An 18028-nucleotide genomic window follows, 5' to 3' on the forward strand; every position below is an offset into this window, starting at 1 on the left:
TGGCTAGGATCGTATCTGCATTGATTGACAGAACGAATACCAGTGCATGAGAGTACAACAACCTTTTATTCAATGTGGGCAAAACTTTACTGCTTGCACTGATACTTGTGTGGTAATGCCTTCTTTGGTGAAGATGCTTGTGGAACTGCATCAGAGAGGGGACGTGCTGGGGCTGCTTTGGCATATTCACTCCAGTGACTCCATGGGTGAGAGGGCCTCCCTTCACTGTATGGTGCAGTAGCCAGTAAGGTGCATCAGAGGGGGGATGGGTGGAGTCCGTTTTAGCTGTGTTATTGTGACAGCCTGCAGTGGAAGTGGGCACTGACTGTGTTCAGATGAGTTCCCTGATGCCAGGAGAACTACTGTGGGATAGCACCTGTGAGTGGAAGTCGGCGGGTTCCCCAGTGCTGCAGCTTTACTGGCAGTGTGGGAAACAGCAGTGATCCCTCGGACAGGTCTCTTTGGGGGTAGAGGAAGCAGGCAGTTTGTCTGGCAATGCAGCTGTCCCCGTGCTTTGGGCAGTGGCAGTCATCCCCTGGACATGTGTCGTGAGAACAATACTGGTATGTATGACCGTCCGCTGGGGGTTAGCGGGTATTGCCGGGTGGGTGGATGCTGCCGTCAGGGCTGAGAGGCAGTGTATGAATGGAGGCTGCGTCTCACATGGATTGTGGGTCAGATGATAACTGTAATTTCATGAATCGGGCTGGTGGGATTTCTGCACCATTTCTATGTGTTGATTGATGGGAGATAAATACCAATCTAATTCATCACTTTTTTTGTTTTCCAGCTTCTGTGTAGGTGAAATAGATTTTCCTTTAAACTAGGCAGCATGGGTGACTGTCTAACGCCTGAGGAAAAAGCTCAGCTCATCACACGCAACCTGCAGGTATGTAGACTTCCTTTTTTGGGGGGGCAGGGGCCAGTTAGGAAGGGGCGGGTACAATACATACCTCCCAACATTCTATACAAATGAAGCAATGCCCAAAAGGGGAATGTTACAAGTGCGAGCCATGCCCCCATTTTCATCAGTATAGGGGCATGCTCAGCACTATGGTCTAAAATGTATTAAGCCTTAAGCGATAAAGTAGTAGCCAATCAGCTTAAGAAAGGACAGGTGCATGTACTTTATCACTCTCCACTTTATCACTTGTTAGCACCAAATGTGAACTGCTTGCCATGGCCCAAAGTCTGTCAGTCTCCTGTGAATAGATGCTGTGCCGATGTGCAAAATCTGAGCGTCCAAATCTGTGGACTCTCAGGAGTCCCTGTCTTCACTGGATGTGGTGTGGGCTCGTTGCATGTATGTACAGTACATTGGCTGAGCTCCGGATATTGGATTCTATGTCCTTTTATGGTGCTGCCAAAGACGACTGTCTGGCTTCTAGGCAGACCTTGGCCTTCTTGTTGTCTAACCATTGGTCAGGGTTACCTCTTAGCTCGCAGGAGGAGGAGATTGCAATTGCGCACTAAATATAAATTCTAAACCTATTAACATTGCTAAATTGCATTTCAGAGGTTCTTGGCATAATGATGGCCATAATTATGTCCATAACAAGTCCCTAACACTACATTGGGATAAGTCCAGGGCGTGGAACCCCCGTGCCCTGAAATGACCATGTGATTTCCATTGCAACTCCGCAGATCCCAGAACCATACGATCTTGACTATCTTCACTTGCGATTTTGATTCTATGTGGCCTATGGCCAAATACATTACCAGTTACCTATCAAAATAGTATATTTATCCATGCGATACTAACCTTGTGGGGCCACGCTTCGGTATCGCAAGCAAGGGAAACACTGTAAGACTTTGGCTAACTTTCAATATGTTGACTCGCTAGTCAAAATTGTAAGCCAAAATCGCACCATGTGTACACACCTTAAGAAGGGGTCCCCGCAGCCATTTCTGGTGCGGCAAGACGACGGCTAGTAATGGCGGCCCTCCAGCAGGGACCGCGTGAACACCGCGTCTGGTAACTGGCATAGGGGTGCTGCCGCTGGACCACCAGGGACACCCCTCAGGTTAAAATGTATGATACATACATATATATATATATATATATATATTTACACCTAATGTCAGTATAAATATATAGAAGCGCCAGCTCCGTGTACAGGGGGCGGGGCTTCACTCAGAGCGGGACCAAGCTCTGCTGGGCGCGCGCTGTCACTTCCTGCTTCTTCACACACTGCCAGACTCCATTACAGAGGGCTCCTCACTGGCGTGGTGGATCCGGGTACTTGCAGCACGGCAGAGACAGCAGGTTTTTATAGCTATTTAGCGCTGCTGCGCTATCTGGCTGATTCAGACACTGTGTTGTTCATATCACTGTGTTTAGCGTTACCAGCTCACCCAGATCTGTGAGTTCAGGTTAAGGGTGCACTTGGATCCCCAATTGCTCTGTTTATTCCCCACTGATTAGTTACAGCACAGCATAAAACAAACACATAGTCTGTTTTTTCACATCCAGCAGTGTGGTGTGTGCACGTGTGTGACTGCGTGGGGGTTGTGTTGTACTGCAGACATTGTAGTACTATCTCATCATGGTGAAAAAGTTCACTTGTATGGTGTGTAGCACCAAGTTTGTGCCAAAGTCACAGTCCCAGGTTACTTGTGAGGCTTGTATGTCACCACAGCCCGGTAGTGCTGACACCCAGATCAGTGGGGTACCCCCACAGCTTGTGGGGCCGTCGCAGGCAGACGAGCAGGAGCCTGCTTGGGCCTCCAACATAAAGACCTTGTTGGATTCTGTGGCTTCACAGCTTTCCACTAACACTCAGCAAACGCAGAGGGTTCAGAGGGAATTGTCCATGTTAGCTGCCAGGGTGGATATTCTTCATACCCTTAATGTACCTCCTCCCCCCGCACAGCCTCAAAAGAGGCAGGCTACTGCGATGGATCCTGACACAGATGATGACGATGAGGACATATTGGAGGAGGGTGAGGAGCAGGGTCTGCAGGAACCAGCTCCTGAGGCGGCAGTGCATGGTCCCGAACCCCTTATCAGGGCCATTAGGGATGTTTTAGATCTCCCAGTAGAGGCATCCGCAGAAGGAGATCCTTTCTTCATGACTCAGAGGAAACAGCCAGTGTACTTCCCTGAGCAGGCAGAGTTAGAAACTGTTTTCAGGGCTGCATGGCAAAACCCTGATAAGAGGTTTACTCTTTCAAAACGGTTCACAAATGCATATCCTTTTGAACCTTTGGGCAGAAAGAAATGGGAGGAGCCACCGGTAGTGGACTCCTCTGTTTCCCGCCTTTCTAAAAAGGTGTTGCTACCAGTCCCAGGGGTATCCACCCTTAAGGACGGGGCGGATAGGAGGCTGGAAGCTACCCTCAAGTCCATATATATACGGCTAGTGGGGCATCTCAGCGCCCAGTTTTAGCCAGCTGCTGGATGGCTAAGGCAATTCATACATGGTCAACCCAAATTCAGGAAGGGTTGTTGGGTGACATGACTGTGGCCCAGATAGGTGACAGTCTGCGTCACATTCAGGATACCGCTAAGATCCTGTGCGAGGCGCAAAAGGAATTGGGCGCAATAAACGCGCACAATTCAGCCATGGCAGTTTCAGCCAGACGGGCCTTGTGGCTACGTCAGTGGTCTGCAGACGTAGACTCACAGAAGAGTGTGGAGGGTATTCCCTTTACAGGAGAATGGCTGTTTGGGAGTGAATTAGACGGTTGGATTTCCAAAGCCACGGCAGGAAAATCTACCTTCCTTCCATCAGCTCCCACGGCTGCAAAGCGTACCTTCACAGGTGCTCCCCAGCAGTCCTTTCGTGGGAACAGGTTTCGCCCCAAGGCCAGGGGCGCCTCCAATGCCAGCAGGGGCACGAGAGGCAAGTTTAGGAAGCCTAGCTCCTCCAACACCCAGGACCGTCCAAATGCCGCGGCTTCCTCTAAGCCTGCAGCATGACGGGGTTTTCCCGCCACGAGACTCTCTCACGGTGGGAGCGCGATTGTTGCATTTCAGCCATGTGTGGGACGCATCGGGTCTGGATTCCTGGGCCAGGGGTCTCATTTCTCTAGGTTACAGGCTGGAATTCGACAAACCTCCTCCCAGACGATACTTCAGGTCGGCACTTCCAGCATCCCAGGAAGATCAGGTGCTCCTTCAGGGGGCCATTACCAGGCTGCTTCAGTCTCAGGTAATTGTACCGGTGCCAGACACGGAGCAGGGCCAGGGATATTATTCCAACTTATTCCTGGTACCGAAGCCAGACGGCTCAGTAAGGCCCATCCTGAATCTAAAGTCACTGAACCCCTTCCTGCGTGTGTTCAAGTTCAGGATGGAGTCCTTGCGCTCTGTGATCGCCAGTCTGGAGAAAGGGGAGTTCTTGGCCTCTATAGACGTCAAAGACGCCTATCTACACATTCCTATCTGGCCCCCACACCAAGTCTATCTCAGGTTTGCCTTGGGGAACGACCATTACCAATTCCGGGCGTTGCCCTTCGGCCTGTCGACAGCCCCGCGGGTTTTCACAAAGGTAATGGCGGAAATGATGTCACTACTCAGGCTCCGAAGGGTCAATGTAGTGCCATACCTGGACGACCTGCTAATAAAGGCAGGGTCGGCGGAGGCTTTAAGCAGTGCTCTCAATCTGTCCATACAGGTTCTAAGAGACCACGGGTGGATCCTGAACATGCCCAAATCATCGCTGGTTCCGACCCAGAGGATGGTTTTCTTGGGCATGATCCTGGATACATCGGAACAAAAAGTCTTTCTGCCGATGGAAAAGGTCACTGCAATACAACAGCTGGTCAGGGAGGTACTACAGTCACCTCTGGTACAGATCCATCTTTGCCTCCGGCTTCTAGGCAAGATGGTGGCTTCATTCGAAGCAATACAATTTGGCCGCTTCCATTCCAGGACTTTTCAATTGGACATTCTGACAAAATGGTCCGGCTCCCCCCTGCAGATGCGCAGAAGGATTGGCCTTGCAACAAGAACCAGGATCTTGCTACAGTGGTGGCTAGATTCATCCAATCTGTTGGCAGGCAGACGGTTCCAGATCCAGGACTGGATTCTGGTAACCACGGACGCCAGCCTGAGGGGCTGGGGAGCTGTGACACAGGGAGTCCGCCTACAGGGTCGATGGTCTCCACTGGAGTCGGGCCTTCATATCAACAAGCTGGAGTTGAGGGCGGTTTACTATGCCCTGTTACAGGCAGCTCCATTGTTACAGGGCAAGGCGATCCAGGTCCAGTCGGACAATGCCACCACTGTGGCCTACATAAATCGGCAGGGTGGTACCAAGAGCATGCCTTGCATGAGAGAAGCGTCAAAGATTCTGTCTTGGGTGGAACATAATGTCCTGGCCCTGTCTGCCATTTTTATCCCGGGGGTCGACAATTGGGAGGCGGACTTCCTGAGTCGCCACGATCTTCACCCGGGGGAGTGGGGCCTTCACACGCAAGTGTTCAATGCCATAGTGGATCTGTGGGGGCTCCCTCAGATCGACCTGATGGCTTCACGTTTGAACCACAAGGTAGCAAGGTACTGTGCACGGACCAGAGACCCAGGGGCCATAGCGGTGGACGCTCTCACCTGGACCTGGGATTTCCAATTGGTGTACTTGTTCCCACCTCTCCCATTGTTGGCTCGGGTGCTAAAGCGGATCCGGCATCAGGGGACGGAGGCAATACTGGTGGCACCAGATTGGCCAAGAAGGGCCTGGTACGGGGACATTCAGGCCATGCTAGTGGAAGACCCGTGGCGTCTGCCCCTAAGAAAAGACCTGCTCCTCCAGGGCCCGTTCGTCTTCCAGGACTTACAGCGGCTACGTTTAACGGCCTGGAGGTTGAGCGGCAGATCTTAGTCCATAAGGGTCTCCATCCCTCGGTCGTCACTACAATGATCAAAGCCAGGAAGCCGGTGACGGCTTCTCATTATCATGTAATATGGCGCAGATATATTGCCTGGTGTGAGAAGAATGACTTGCCTCCGGCCAGTTTTCGATTAAACAGCCTGCTACGTTTCCTTCAGGCTGGTTTGGATAAGGGACTCAGATTGGGTTCCTTAAAGGTCCAAATCTCCGCACTGTCTGTGTTTTTCCAGAAAAAGATTGCGGCCTTGCCGGAAGTGCAGACCTTCTTACAGGGGGTTCTGAGGATTCAGCCCCCCTTTGTGCCTCCCACTGCACCATGGGATTTGGAAGTGGTTCTTACTTTCTTGAAATCAGCCCGGTTTGTTCCACTGGAGGAGTCTGAGCTGCGACACCTCACGTGGAAGACAGTTGTTCTGCTGGCTCTAGCTTCGGCCAGGAGGGTGTCCGAGCTAGGGGCCTTATCTTGTCGGAGCCCTTACCTTGTGTTCCACAACGATAGGGCGGAACTCAGGACTAGACCACAATTCCTTCCAAAGGTGGTGTCAGGATTCCTCCTAAACCAACCTATTGTGGTTCCTTCTAGCGCGACACACCCTGATATACCAGATACCTTGGATGTGGTCCTCACCCTTAAGGGGTATGTCAAGCGCACAGCTAGGATCCGTAAGACGGACAGCCTGTTTGTGCTTTATGATGCGCAGAAGAAGGGTTTACCTGCTTCAACGCGTACCATTGCCAGATGGATAAGATGTACTATCCAACAGGCTTATGCATCAGCTGGTTTATCGCTTCCTTTTTCAGTAAAGGCTCATTCAACCAGGTCTGTAGGTACCTCTTGGGCGGCTGCTCGAGGGGTGTCGGCAATGCAGCTCTGCAGGGCCGCAACTTGGTCAGGGCAACACACATTTGTGAAGTTCTACAAGTTTGACACCCTGGCCAGGGAGGATTCCCAGTTCGGGAATGCGGTTCTACAGCAGAATCCGCACGTTCCCACCCGTTCTGGTAGCTTTGGGACCTCCCCATAGTAGTGAAGCCCAGTATCCCATTGGACGGTAGAGAAAATAGGATTTTGGGTACCTACCGGTAAATCCTTTTCTCGTAGTCCATATGGGATACTGGGAGCCCACCTCGGTGCGGCTTTTACTGCTGTCAGATACTATTTCATTGTTAGGCTTATTGCCTTGTTTTCTATAGGATAGATATGTCTATAGATTTGTTTCTAGTTACAGGTGTCCTTTTAAGTTGTTAGGATTCACCTCTTTTATATGTTGTTGTTCGGTTGGGTGTGCTGGATGAATCTCACCACAATACATTATCACATACTCCTCACATGCTCTCCTTCGGCACAGTTTTTGCATTAACTGACTAGTGGAGGGAGATTGAGGGGAGGAGCCAGTGCACCCACACTGAAAGTTCTTTTATGTGCCTGTCTCTCCTGCGGAGGTCTCAATCCCCATAGTAGTGAAGCCCAGTATCCCATATGGACTACGAGAAAAGGATTTACCGGTAGGTACCCAAAATCCTATTTTTTTTTTTTTCCTGTTTTGTTTTTTTTGAGCAGACATGTGCCAACAGGCGGTATTTCGACATTCGGGTAAAAAAACCTGTGAAAACCCCATGACACTGTCGACCTAGACACATGTCGACCTAATGGTGTCAATCTAATGACTGTTTAACTACTTGCTGACCAACTGATCCACACCCAATACAAAATGCAGTAGACTCGCTGCATTTGTGGTGAACCTCTCCGTTTAAAGGGATCCTCGCTGACCTCTCATGACGAGGATTCTGCCCAAACAATGCATGCTGCGAGGGGGTTTGATGGCTTATTTTTGGTGCGAAAAAGCCATCCTCCCCGTACAAGCCCCTTTGCCAGCCACAATGAATACTCCTTTATTGACTATGGTTTGCATATTAAACTACAGAACTGTCTAGTAAATAATGGCTGCTACATATAGATGTATTTCCAAGGCCTCTACAAGTTCTAAAATACAGAACTGGCAAATTAAGTTATTCTCATTTTTAAATAAAGTAGAATAAAACTGGAAACTACAGTCTCTCATATAAAATAGCTTGTAAAGCAAATAAAAACACACTTATCGTGACTCCCCGGAGGTTAAAGTTTGACTGTTACTATGACACCCTTAGGACCAACAGCTAGCGCTGCAAGGTGTTGCTGTCAGTCAATGGAGAAGTAGACATCCAGCTGCTCTCGACCTCAGGGCAAAATCTCTGGTATACTGGCCAGTGCTTGTACCAAAAGGAGGTCTGTATGCTGGTAGGCCTGATCCTCAAACCGGTATTAGATCAGCAAGGTGCAGTTCTTCAATAAGCTGGTAATATGTAATGTTCAGACGGTACTTGTTTCCTAGCACGGCGCCCACGATTTTAATCTTGTTACATAGTTTTGATCGCATGCGATGCGCTCAAAACGATGATTTCATTGTACAATCACCCTGATGGGTGATTAGTATGTTATATGCACCCCCATTGTTAATGCCATGACAACTAATAACGCTAACCCGAAGCGTGGCGAGGGGCGGAGGTACGCGTCCTCCGACCTTTTCATACCCCCACTATCCACGTCGGCGTGGAGTCGATTCTATATAGTGTGGCAAGCCACCGAGCCCGAAGCGTGGCGAGTGCAGCAAGGGGACGTGGATAACTTCACATGTATTACGTGGGGCTCGCTGCGCTCGCCACACTATATAAAATCAACTCCACGCCGACGTGGATAGTGGGGGTATCAAAAGGTCAGACGCGTACTGCCGCTCCTCGCGGGCTCGCTGCACTCACCACGCTTTGGGTTGGCGTTAATGGTGTCGGTGGCGATAATAATGGGGGTGCATATAACATACTACTCACCCATCAGGGTGCATGTACAATTAAATCATCGTTTTGATCGCATCGCATGGCATGCGATTTTAAAATTGTACATTGCGGTTCTTAGGACCCGAAAATCGGGTCCCATTGTATACCATTGCATACCACTAATTAAGGCATGCGATGGGCGCCGTGCTAGGAAACAAGTACCGTTCAGACTTGATGAGCCACAATTCAGGAGGGTAAAAGTACAGGTAGAATGGGTAATTGACGTATTTTGCTGCATAACCCGTATGCAGCTTTGTTTTAAATAGTGACATAAGTACCTGAGAGTGTGAGGAACAATCACAAGGATGGCTTGTGCTTGTTCACTTTTTACTGTGTAATCTTTCTGATTACTCACCTCCTGTTTGTTTGTTGGTTGTTTTGTCTTACAGGTTGAGTATCCCTTTTCTCTTTCGATGGTCCTGGTGACACAGCTCACATTGGGATGTAGTAGGGTCCGTAGGAGCCAGGCACCTATCCTAAAGCTTTTCAGAGGGGTAGGCTCCTCCCCCTGCATCCCAGACTCCTCTGTTCGTGTTAGGTGCCCACCGGAGTGGGTGCTATTCTAAAGGGCTGCTGGGGCAGCCGAAGGTTTAGAGATAGTTAGGTGTTTTTTCATTTTATTAACTTTTACACTTAGCTAGGTAGGCACAGTGTGAGGATTCTCATTGAATCCTCACACTGACAGCGCAGCAGGAGCTGACAAAAGCGCGTCCTGTCAGCTCACTGCGCACAGAGGAGACACTGGGCGGTATTCAATGAGCCTGATTCGCCATGTTTTTATGGCGAATTTGTGCTGTTTGGCGAATTTCTGACTAAAACGGTGAATCACCCTATTCAATGACCACATGGCGAATACATTTCAAGGTTTTTTTCACCATGATTCACCGAGTAGCAATCGCTATCTTTTTATGGTGAAGTGGAATGTGAACTTTTAAAATAAAGTGTTTTGTTTTTTACATTTGGTGTCAAAAAATCAGGAATTTTATTCTGAGGAGGGGCATGCTATTTTTATTCATGTGCACAAAATTTTTTATTTTTTTTACACAGCAGCCGGAGCCGAGCCGCTCATTACATATTCATATATTCACTGCACCCAATCGTTACGATCGGGTATAGTGAATATACGCTCCCCTGCTGGCACCCCCGGGGGGCAGCCTGTGCTGCCTGGCACCCGGGGAGCCCACCTACCCCCCACAAAGTTCTGGGGCAGGCAGAGAGACTACCATCTCTCTGCCTGGCACCGTTCTCAGGCTCCCTGCGGCAATCGCCGCAGGAGCTCATATTCGCCAGTCAGGGGCAGCGAGCCCCTGACACGTTGAATACCGGAGCCCGCCGGCTCCGGAACGTGGCGAATGTGCAGCGAATCCTAAAAAGGATTCGCTGCACCTCGCAGGTATTCTCATTGAATACCGCCCAATGTCTGGTCTCCCTGTGCGGCGCTGACAGTTTCTGTTGAGAAACTGCCTGTGCTCCGGGGCACTCTGAAACTGGCTTCACGCTAGGTGGGGATCATGGGGGACAGATGCTCTGTGATGCCGGTGGCCATTTTCTGAGGAGCTTACACGCTGAGCTCCTTTCCCAGAGGACAGCAGCTTGTTCCAAGTGGTCCCCAGCCGAGGGGGAGACACTGGGAACTAGGAAATCCTATAGTGGGAGCGGCTGTCTGGGGGTGGTTGGCGCTAAAAGCTACGCTCCCGCTTGCTGCGGAGCTGAACTGGCTGAATTCTGACAGTGTGTTTGGATTTCCTGGGCATCGCTTTCCCCTCTTCTTGGAAGAAGCATCAGACAGATAAGTGGCCATTGTACATTGGCTCTGTATAGAACGCCTGTTACATTGTGCACTGTGTCAGATTTTTGGCAGCATGTCTGAGCAGCAGTCTGTGGCTTTGGGGGAGGGAGCCCTTATTACATTGAGCGCATGTAGTGTTTGTACACTCAAATTTGCCTCTGAACAGATGACCAAAGGGGGTTTGTGCCTTGCTTGCGCTGGTGTGAGACCCATGGGCAGTGAACCCCAGAGGGTATAGCAACCGGAGCCTGCGTGGGCCAGTGCCCTGGGCAGGTCTGTTAATGCCTTAGTGCAATTGTTGGACAGGCAAAGTAGTGATGTTATGGTGTCTTCCCCAAAACCTATGTCATCCTCTCAGCAGTCTTCAGGCTCCTTGCCTCTGACCCAAGCAGATCCTGGACTCTTGCAGGTTATGCAGGACACTGCGAAGGGGATTAGCAGATTTAATGATTTGCTGGATAGATTTGATGGTGATGCCGTGGGGCCCCCTAAGAGGTCTTATTCGGTACCCTTGCTTGCTGTTGAGTCTGGAGAGGAAGGAGAATGCACCTCAGACATTCCCTGGGATCAGGGTGATGATTCTGAGGATGCTTCGGCCCCTGGGGTGGAGGATTTGATTGCTGCTGTTAAGCAGGCTTTAAATTTATCCGAGGAGGACAAGACTCCTGTCAAAGGGGTGTTGCAGCGTAGAGAGGCTGTTACCTTCCCTGCAGATGAAGGTTTACAGGATATTTTGGAAGGGGCTTGGAAAACGCCCGATAAGAAGCTTCAGATGCCAAAGAGTTTTTTGAGTCTCTATCCTATGCCTGAGGCACATGCAGACCTCTGGGAGAAATTGCCTGTAGTGGATGCTTCTGTGGCAAGGCTTTCAAAAGCAGATTCGGCAGAGACTTTGCAGAAACATCTAGAGGAAGCTATTCAGTTTTTGCGGGTTCACGGTTGGCTTTTAAACTTACAAAAGTCTCAGCTTGTGCCATCACAGAGGATCCAATTCTTGGTGGTGATCCTGGATACCCATTTGCATCGGGTATTTCTGCCGGAGACAAAGGCCAAGGACTTTTCCCTCCTTGTATGTGAGATTCTGTGGTCTCCGAATCCCTCGGTCTGGAGGTGTTTAAAGTTGCTGGGCAAAATGGTGGCGACTTTTGAGACGCTACAGTTTGCCAGGTTCCATTCACGGGTCTTTCAATGGAACATTCTGACATCTTGGTCGGGGAACACGCAGACCATGAAGTCAGAGAGGATAGTACTGACTCTAGAAACCCGGTCTTCCCTGAAATGGTGGACAGAGGTGGATTCCCTTCAGTGGGGTCGGTCTCTGCAGTCTTGGGACTGGCTGGTAGTCACTACCGACGCCAGTCTCAGGGGCTGGGGGGCAGTAGTCCTGGACTTAAGGCTTCAGGGCCTTTGGACTACGGAGGAGTCAGCCTTGCCGATAAACATTCTGGAACTGCGGGCTGTTTGGATGTTGTTATCCCTGGCAGAAGACAAACTGCAGGGTCTCCCCTTGTGGATTTAGGGCCTTATTCGAGTTCACTCTTTCAGACAAAATCCTTCTTAGATGGACAAAACCATGTGCACTGCAGGGGGGCAGATGTAACTTGTGCAGATCTAATTAGATTTGGGTGGGGTTTTACTTCAAAGTGAGATCTATATTGCAGTGTTAAAATAAATCAGCCAGTATTTACCCTGCAAAGAATCACCAAAAAATCAGCAAATCTATTTCTATCTGCACATGTTACATCTGCCCCCCTGCAGTGCACATGGTTTTGTCCGTCTAAGAAAGATTTTGTCAGAAAGAGTGAACTCGAATAAGGCCCTTAGTCAGACAATGCCACTGCTGTGGCGTACCTGAATCATCAGGCGGGCACGCGCAGCAGCCTGGCTATGTGGGAGGTCTCCCGGATCTTCTTGTGGTCGGAGCAGAAAGTTCTGGCGTTATCGGCGATATTCATCCCCGGGGTGAAAACCGTCTAGGCCGATTTCCTGAGCAGGGAGGAGCTGCTCGAGAGGGAATGGAGTCTGAACCCACAGATATTCGAGCAGATTACAGTGCATTGCGGGACCCCGGAGGTGGGCCTTATGGCCTCCAGGTTCAACCATCAGGTGCCCAGGTACTATGCCAGGACAAGGGATCCCTTAGCAGAGGCGGTGGATGCAATGACTTCCCTGGGTGGGGAGTCTAGCGTATATTTCCCATTTCCTATGCTGGCAAGAGTTCTGAAGAGAATCAAGTCCCAAGAAATTCCGGTGATTCTGATAGCTCCAGATTGGCCAAGGAGGTCCTGGTACTCAAGTGTTCGGAGACTCTGTGGACTCGTGGCGACTGCCTCAAATGCCAGATCTGCTAAGCCAAGGACTGTTCTTTCATCTGGATTTTGCTCGGCTAAATTTGACGGCTTGGCTATTGAAACCGCCATCTTTAAAAGCAAGGGTTTCTCAGAGGCTGTAGTGAATACTATGATCAAGGCCAGGAAGTCGGTGTCTTCTGCCAACTACTATAGTGTCTGGAAGACCTATATTAGGTGGTGTGAGAGACAAAAATCTCATACGTCCAGATTCCGGCTTTCCAAGTTATTTGAATACCTGCAGGATGGTTTTTCGTCTGACCGCAGTCTTCAATCGCTCAAAGTACAGATATCCGCTCTGTCAATATATTTTCAGAAGAAGATAGAGATTCTTCCGGAGGTACAGACCTTCCTTCAAGGAGTTTCCAGGTTGAAACCACCATACAAGCAACTAGTGGCACCCTGGGATTTGTCTCTGGTGCTGGAGTGTATTCAAAAGCCGCCTTTTGAGCAGTTGAGGTCGGTTGACCTTAAGTTCCTTACATGGAAATTAGTGTTTGTATTGTCCGTTTCCTCTGCAAAGAGGGTTTCGGAGTTGGGAGCATTGTCCTGTAAGCCTCCCTTCCTTATTTTTCATGACGATAGGGCTGTTTTTCGAACAGTTCCTCAATTTTTGCCAAACGTAGTTTCTGCTTTCCTTTTGAACCAGGAGAAAGTTCTGCCTGTGTTTCAACCCCCAGAGGGTTCAAGGAAAAGGGACAAATTGCGGAATTTGGATGTAGTGCGCGCCTTGCGCATTTATGTGGACAGGGTGAAAGGTTTCATGAAAACTTATACCTTATTAGTCTTGTATGATGTGCATAACATTGGTTGGCCTGCTTCTAAGCAGACAATTGCTAGGTGGTTGCATTCAGTCATTGCTTTTGCGTATACTAAGGTTGGTAGGCCTGTGCCGGCCAGGATTAACGCACATACCACCAGGTCTGTTGCCACCTCTTGGGCGGTTCGCCACGGGGCTACAGCTGAGCAAGTATGCAGGGCCGCCACTTGGTCATCTGTTTACACTTTTGCCAAATTCTACAGGTTCCATGAGTTCGCGTCGGAGGACGCATCATTCGGGCGAGCAGTGATGGGAGCTGCAGACCTGAGCGTACCCTCCCAAAGGACCGGCTCTTGAACGTCCCAATGGGAGCTATATCACCAGGACCATTGAAAGAGAAAAAGGTATTTTTGTAAGAACTTACCATTCAAATCCCTTTCTCTGATATGGTCCTGGTGACACAGCGATCCCTCCGTTACGCTCAGTAAGTATGCCAGTGTTCATGATGGTTCATGTTGTAATGGTTACAAAGAAATGTTAAAGTTGTGCATATAATATGTGCAGGCGTTTGTACTGAGTTAATGTATTCCAGTGGCTTTGCAAGTTGAACGGAGGAGTCTGGGATGCAGGGGGAGGAGCCTACCCCTCTGAAAAGCTTTAGGATAGGTGCCTGACTCCTACGGACCCTCCTACATCCCAATGTGAGCTGTGTCACCAGGACCATATCAGAGAAAGGGATTCGAACGGTAAGTTCTTACAAAAATCCCTTTATCCAAAATGCTCGGGACCAGAAGAATTTTGGATAACGGATTATTACGTATTTTGGAATATTTTTATATTTGAATGAGGTATCTTGGGGTATCTAGCATTTATGTTGTACAACAAATCAAACACATGAAATACGCACAAATATATTTTATTTGTGCATGAAACCAGGTTTTAAAACATGGAACAAAGTTTGTATACAATCAGACACTGAATTTAAATGCCAAGCAATCATTGTCTTGCACATATTTAGTGCCAGTTACATATAATTTCCTCAGTGGTGCCAGTTGCAGATGTACCCAGTAGGATTTTAGCCCCCCAAAAAAGTACATTTTGACAAGTATAGTTTTCGGAATAATTTGGATAAGGTATACTCAACCTGTATAAAATTAAATCAAGGTCTGGAAATGGAAAATGTCTTTCTTGTTACAGGAGGTTCTTGGAGAGGACAAGCTGTTGGAAATCCTGAAGGAGCGAGAGCTGCGACTATATTGGGGCACAGCGACCACAGGAAAACCACATGTGGCTTATTTTGTGCCAATGTCCAAAATCGCGGACTTCCTAAAAGCTGGGTGTGAGGTGGGTACTGACTGGTTATTGGACAATTAAGATTCTGTACACAGTGCAATGCACCCACGATGTGTGCTGAGCGATATGTGCTCACCAGTGTTTTGCGTATGGTTTTAGGCAAAAACCCTGCGATCTAAGCAGTATAGATAGTGGATGCAAAATCTAGCTCTGCGGGCGATGGCAACACGGGGTACTGCGCTTTGCCGGGGGGGGCATAAGCATGGAGCGATCAGCGCTTTATTTTTAAGCGATTTAGTCAGATTGCATATAAGTAGTGCTTACATCGCCCTGTGTGTATGCCCCTTAAGAACAGTTCTTTCTTGTTTACATTCACAAGCCTGTGTTTTGTTTTCCTTCCTTCTTTTTAATAGATGTGTTTTTTTTTTTTTTCTCTAGGTAACCATTTTGTTTGCAGACCTCCATGCTTATCTGGATAATATGAAAGCTCCCTGGGAACTTCTAGAACTCCGCACTCGTTATTATGAACAGGTTATCAAAGCTATGCTGCAAAGTATTGGCGTTCCATTGGAGAAACTGCGCTTTGTTAGGGGGACAGAGTACCAGCTTAGCAAGTATGTGTTCTACAAGGTGAAACCATCCACATTTCATCATTGCTCCTTTGAGTGGAGTCTACCTGCTTCCATTCCTAAATCCTTTAATGCAGGTGTTCTCAACCTCTGTCCTCAAGGCACCCTAACAGTCCAGGTTTTGAATGCTTGAGCACAGGTTACCTAATCAGTTCCTGAGTTATTTTGATTTCACCATCTATGCTTAAGCATGCATATCCCCAAAACCTACACTGTAATAGCGTGCGTAGAAGACTGAGGTTGGGAATGCCTGTTCTAATGTAAGGGAAACCCATTTCACTGTAACAAAACTTACCCTGTGCCTTGGTAACTTCTCTGTACTGTATTGGCATACGTCTTTATCTGTATTCAGTGGTTTTGTGGCTGATTTTATGTTCCACGAAGGTCCTGGTTACTTTTATAGCACAGCCGTCTAAACCTTGGGACAAGTTTTTTACTTTTGAAATTTTGTAAGGTTTATGTTTGCAATGATTTACTGAGGTCTGATTACTACATTGCATTAGGTAATTTTACAATCATTTTTATTTTTTTTTCCCTTGAGTTTTATATAACTTGTTTTGACAAATATCCAGTTATGTTAAAACCTCCTACATCAGAAGTATTTATTTTCTTTTTTTTAAATTCAATAATTTGTATTACATTTTTGCATATTAACATCAACACAACCCACAAATATATTATAGGTGGACAGAGTAGTGAACATATGCTTGCAGTAAAACATGTAGAGTATGGTGACATTCAAAAGAAGAGATGCCGAACAGGATGATTTGTAATAAGTCGGATAACTTTACATCAGTACAGGATGTTTTGATACCCGAAAGCGCCAATCGGGTAGCATTATATGAGAATCAACGAAGTATGATCAAGAAAATGGTACATAAACAGAAAAACACCATACTACCACGTGGTGTACACTCTAGTAATCAAATATTGATAGGAACTATAATAGTTAAATGTTTCTGTCCTACAAACTGTCAATTGAGCCACCAATTAATGAAAAAATAAAAAAAGTAATAATCCCCAAATCAACCCTACCCTATAACCCCCCCCCCCCCCCCTGTATAGCCGCCCCCAACTACGGTGTACCTGGATCCCTTAACTTCTATTCTATCCCACTAAAACTAAGTACCCAGACCCACCCCCCTTAGAAATGGAGGCAAAATACTAATGGTTAGAGCTGGGTGGACCCCAGCTCCCCCACATCAAGCAAGTATGTAGAGCCAACAGGTCAGGATAATGGGTAGCCTGTATGCACAAGTTAAGTCATATCAGTCTGGGCATGGATGCCAAAGACTCCTACCGAGACCCCCTCAAACCAGTATGAGCATATTTAAACAGGATTAGAAATAAATAGAAAACACAGTATGTAAAAATAAAACAAGATTAGCGGTGACAAATCAAACGACTGTAGGATTAAAATCTTGGACCATCAGTCCAGCCATGGCTCAAAGTCCAGAAGTGCCACCCAGGTAACAGCAGTCACAGCCCGTATCGTACGGAGGTATCCAGGATAGCATCTAGGGTGCGCAAGCCAATATAACAGTAAGAGTAAAAGGATAGAAAATAGGGATGGCCATCGACTATGTTCCCTAAACATCGATGGTTGGGACCTAGTGCTCGATGTTTTGGGCATTGATAGTGGATGGTCGAATAGTTATATGCCATCGATGGATGGCTTCCGATGGTAAAAGTTGGGGGGAGCATGCGCACTGCATGCACAGCGTCATTGCGTCCAGCAGCGTCACTGCGGGGGGCCCGCCCCGCCGGGAGGTGCGCTCATGCGCAAAAGAAACTTAAACTGGATTAATGGCTAAAGTTTCTTCTGCGCATGCGCACGGATCCCGGTCGGGCAGGCTGCCCACAGCGAACCGTCCCGTTGCTCTGCACATGCGCGGCTAAGCGATGGCAACCATCGATGGGGGATGTGCCAATGGCCATCCCTAATAAAAAACCAGTATGAATGAGGTGGCCAGGTGAAAACGTAGTACATGTCCTAGGTGCGGACATAACTGCAGTAGAATATATGTCCACATAGACAGCCGTCTTAGGAGCCAGAGGATTTAGACAATCAGACCCATAGCGATCCAACATGGAAGGCCCCACTGATGTGTAGGCCCATACAGGTGCCACAGGCGTCACAGGGGATATGTCACTTGCTGGGACTCTCCAGATCCTATCAGAAGTATAGGAAACAGAAGAGTCACTCCACTGTATGGCAATAAGCCGGTCGCTGGAGGCATGTATGGCCCGCAGGAAATATTGAACATTTGTTTCCATACTTTTAGATACAGCAGATGTAGTTGCACTCATATCCGAAGAGGAACAGCTTTCCTGCTGCTAGAGGGTCTTTGATGGGGACTGGCAGCGGCTAGCAGGCTGCCAAGCAGACAGGAAGGACTGATAGCAGAAACATAAAAGTATACAGTTTTGCGGGTCACAGCTGGATGGGATACAGGAGATGAAGCAACTGCAGGCTGTCCTCCCCAGAGAAGTGAGGGGCTCGC

General features: G+C 48.3%; 1 protein-coding gene across 1 annotated transcript in view; it reads left to right on the forward strand.

The window, feature by feature from the left end:
- YARS1 (tyrosyl-tRNA synthetase 1) overlaps window positions 1-18028 on the forward strand; it is a 47536-nt gene that overhangs the window by 5859 nt on the left and 23649 nt on the right. The window contains exons 2-4 of the mRNA XM_083173847.1: window positions 791-889; window positions 14800-14946; window positions 15334-15509. Of these exons, the coding sequence (XP_083029973.1) occupies window positions 833-889; window positions 14800-14946; window positions 15334-15509 (380 nt within the window). The 5' untranslated portion in view covers window positions 791-832. The remainder of the gene's footprint in view (window positions 1-790; window positions 890-14799; window positions 14947-15333; window positions 15510-18028) is intronic.

Source organism: Crinia signifera, chromosome 2 (genome assembly GCF_055691185.1).
Source record: "Crinia signifera chromosome 2, ASM5569118v1, whole genome shotgun sequence".
Taxonomy (NCBI): Eukaryota; Metazoa; Chordata; class Amphibia; order Anura; family Myobatrachidae; genus Crinia; species Crinia signifera.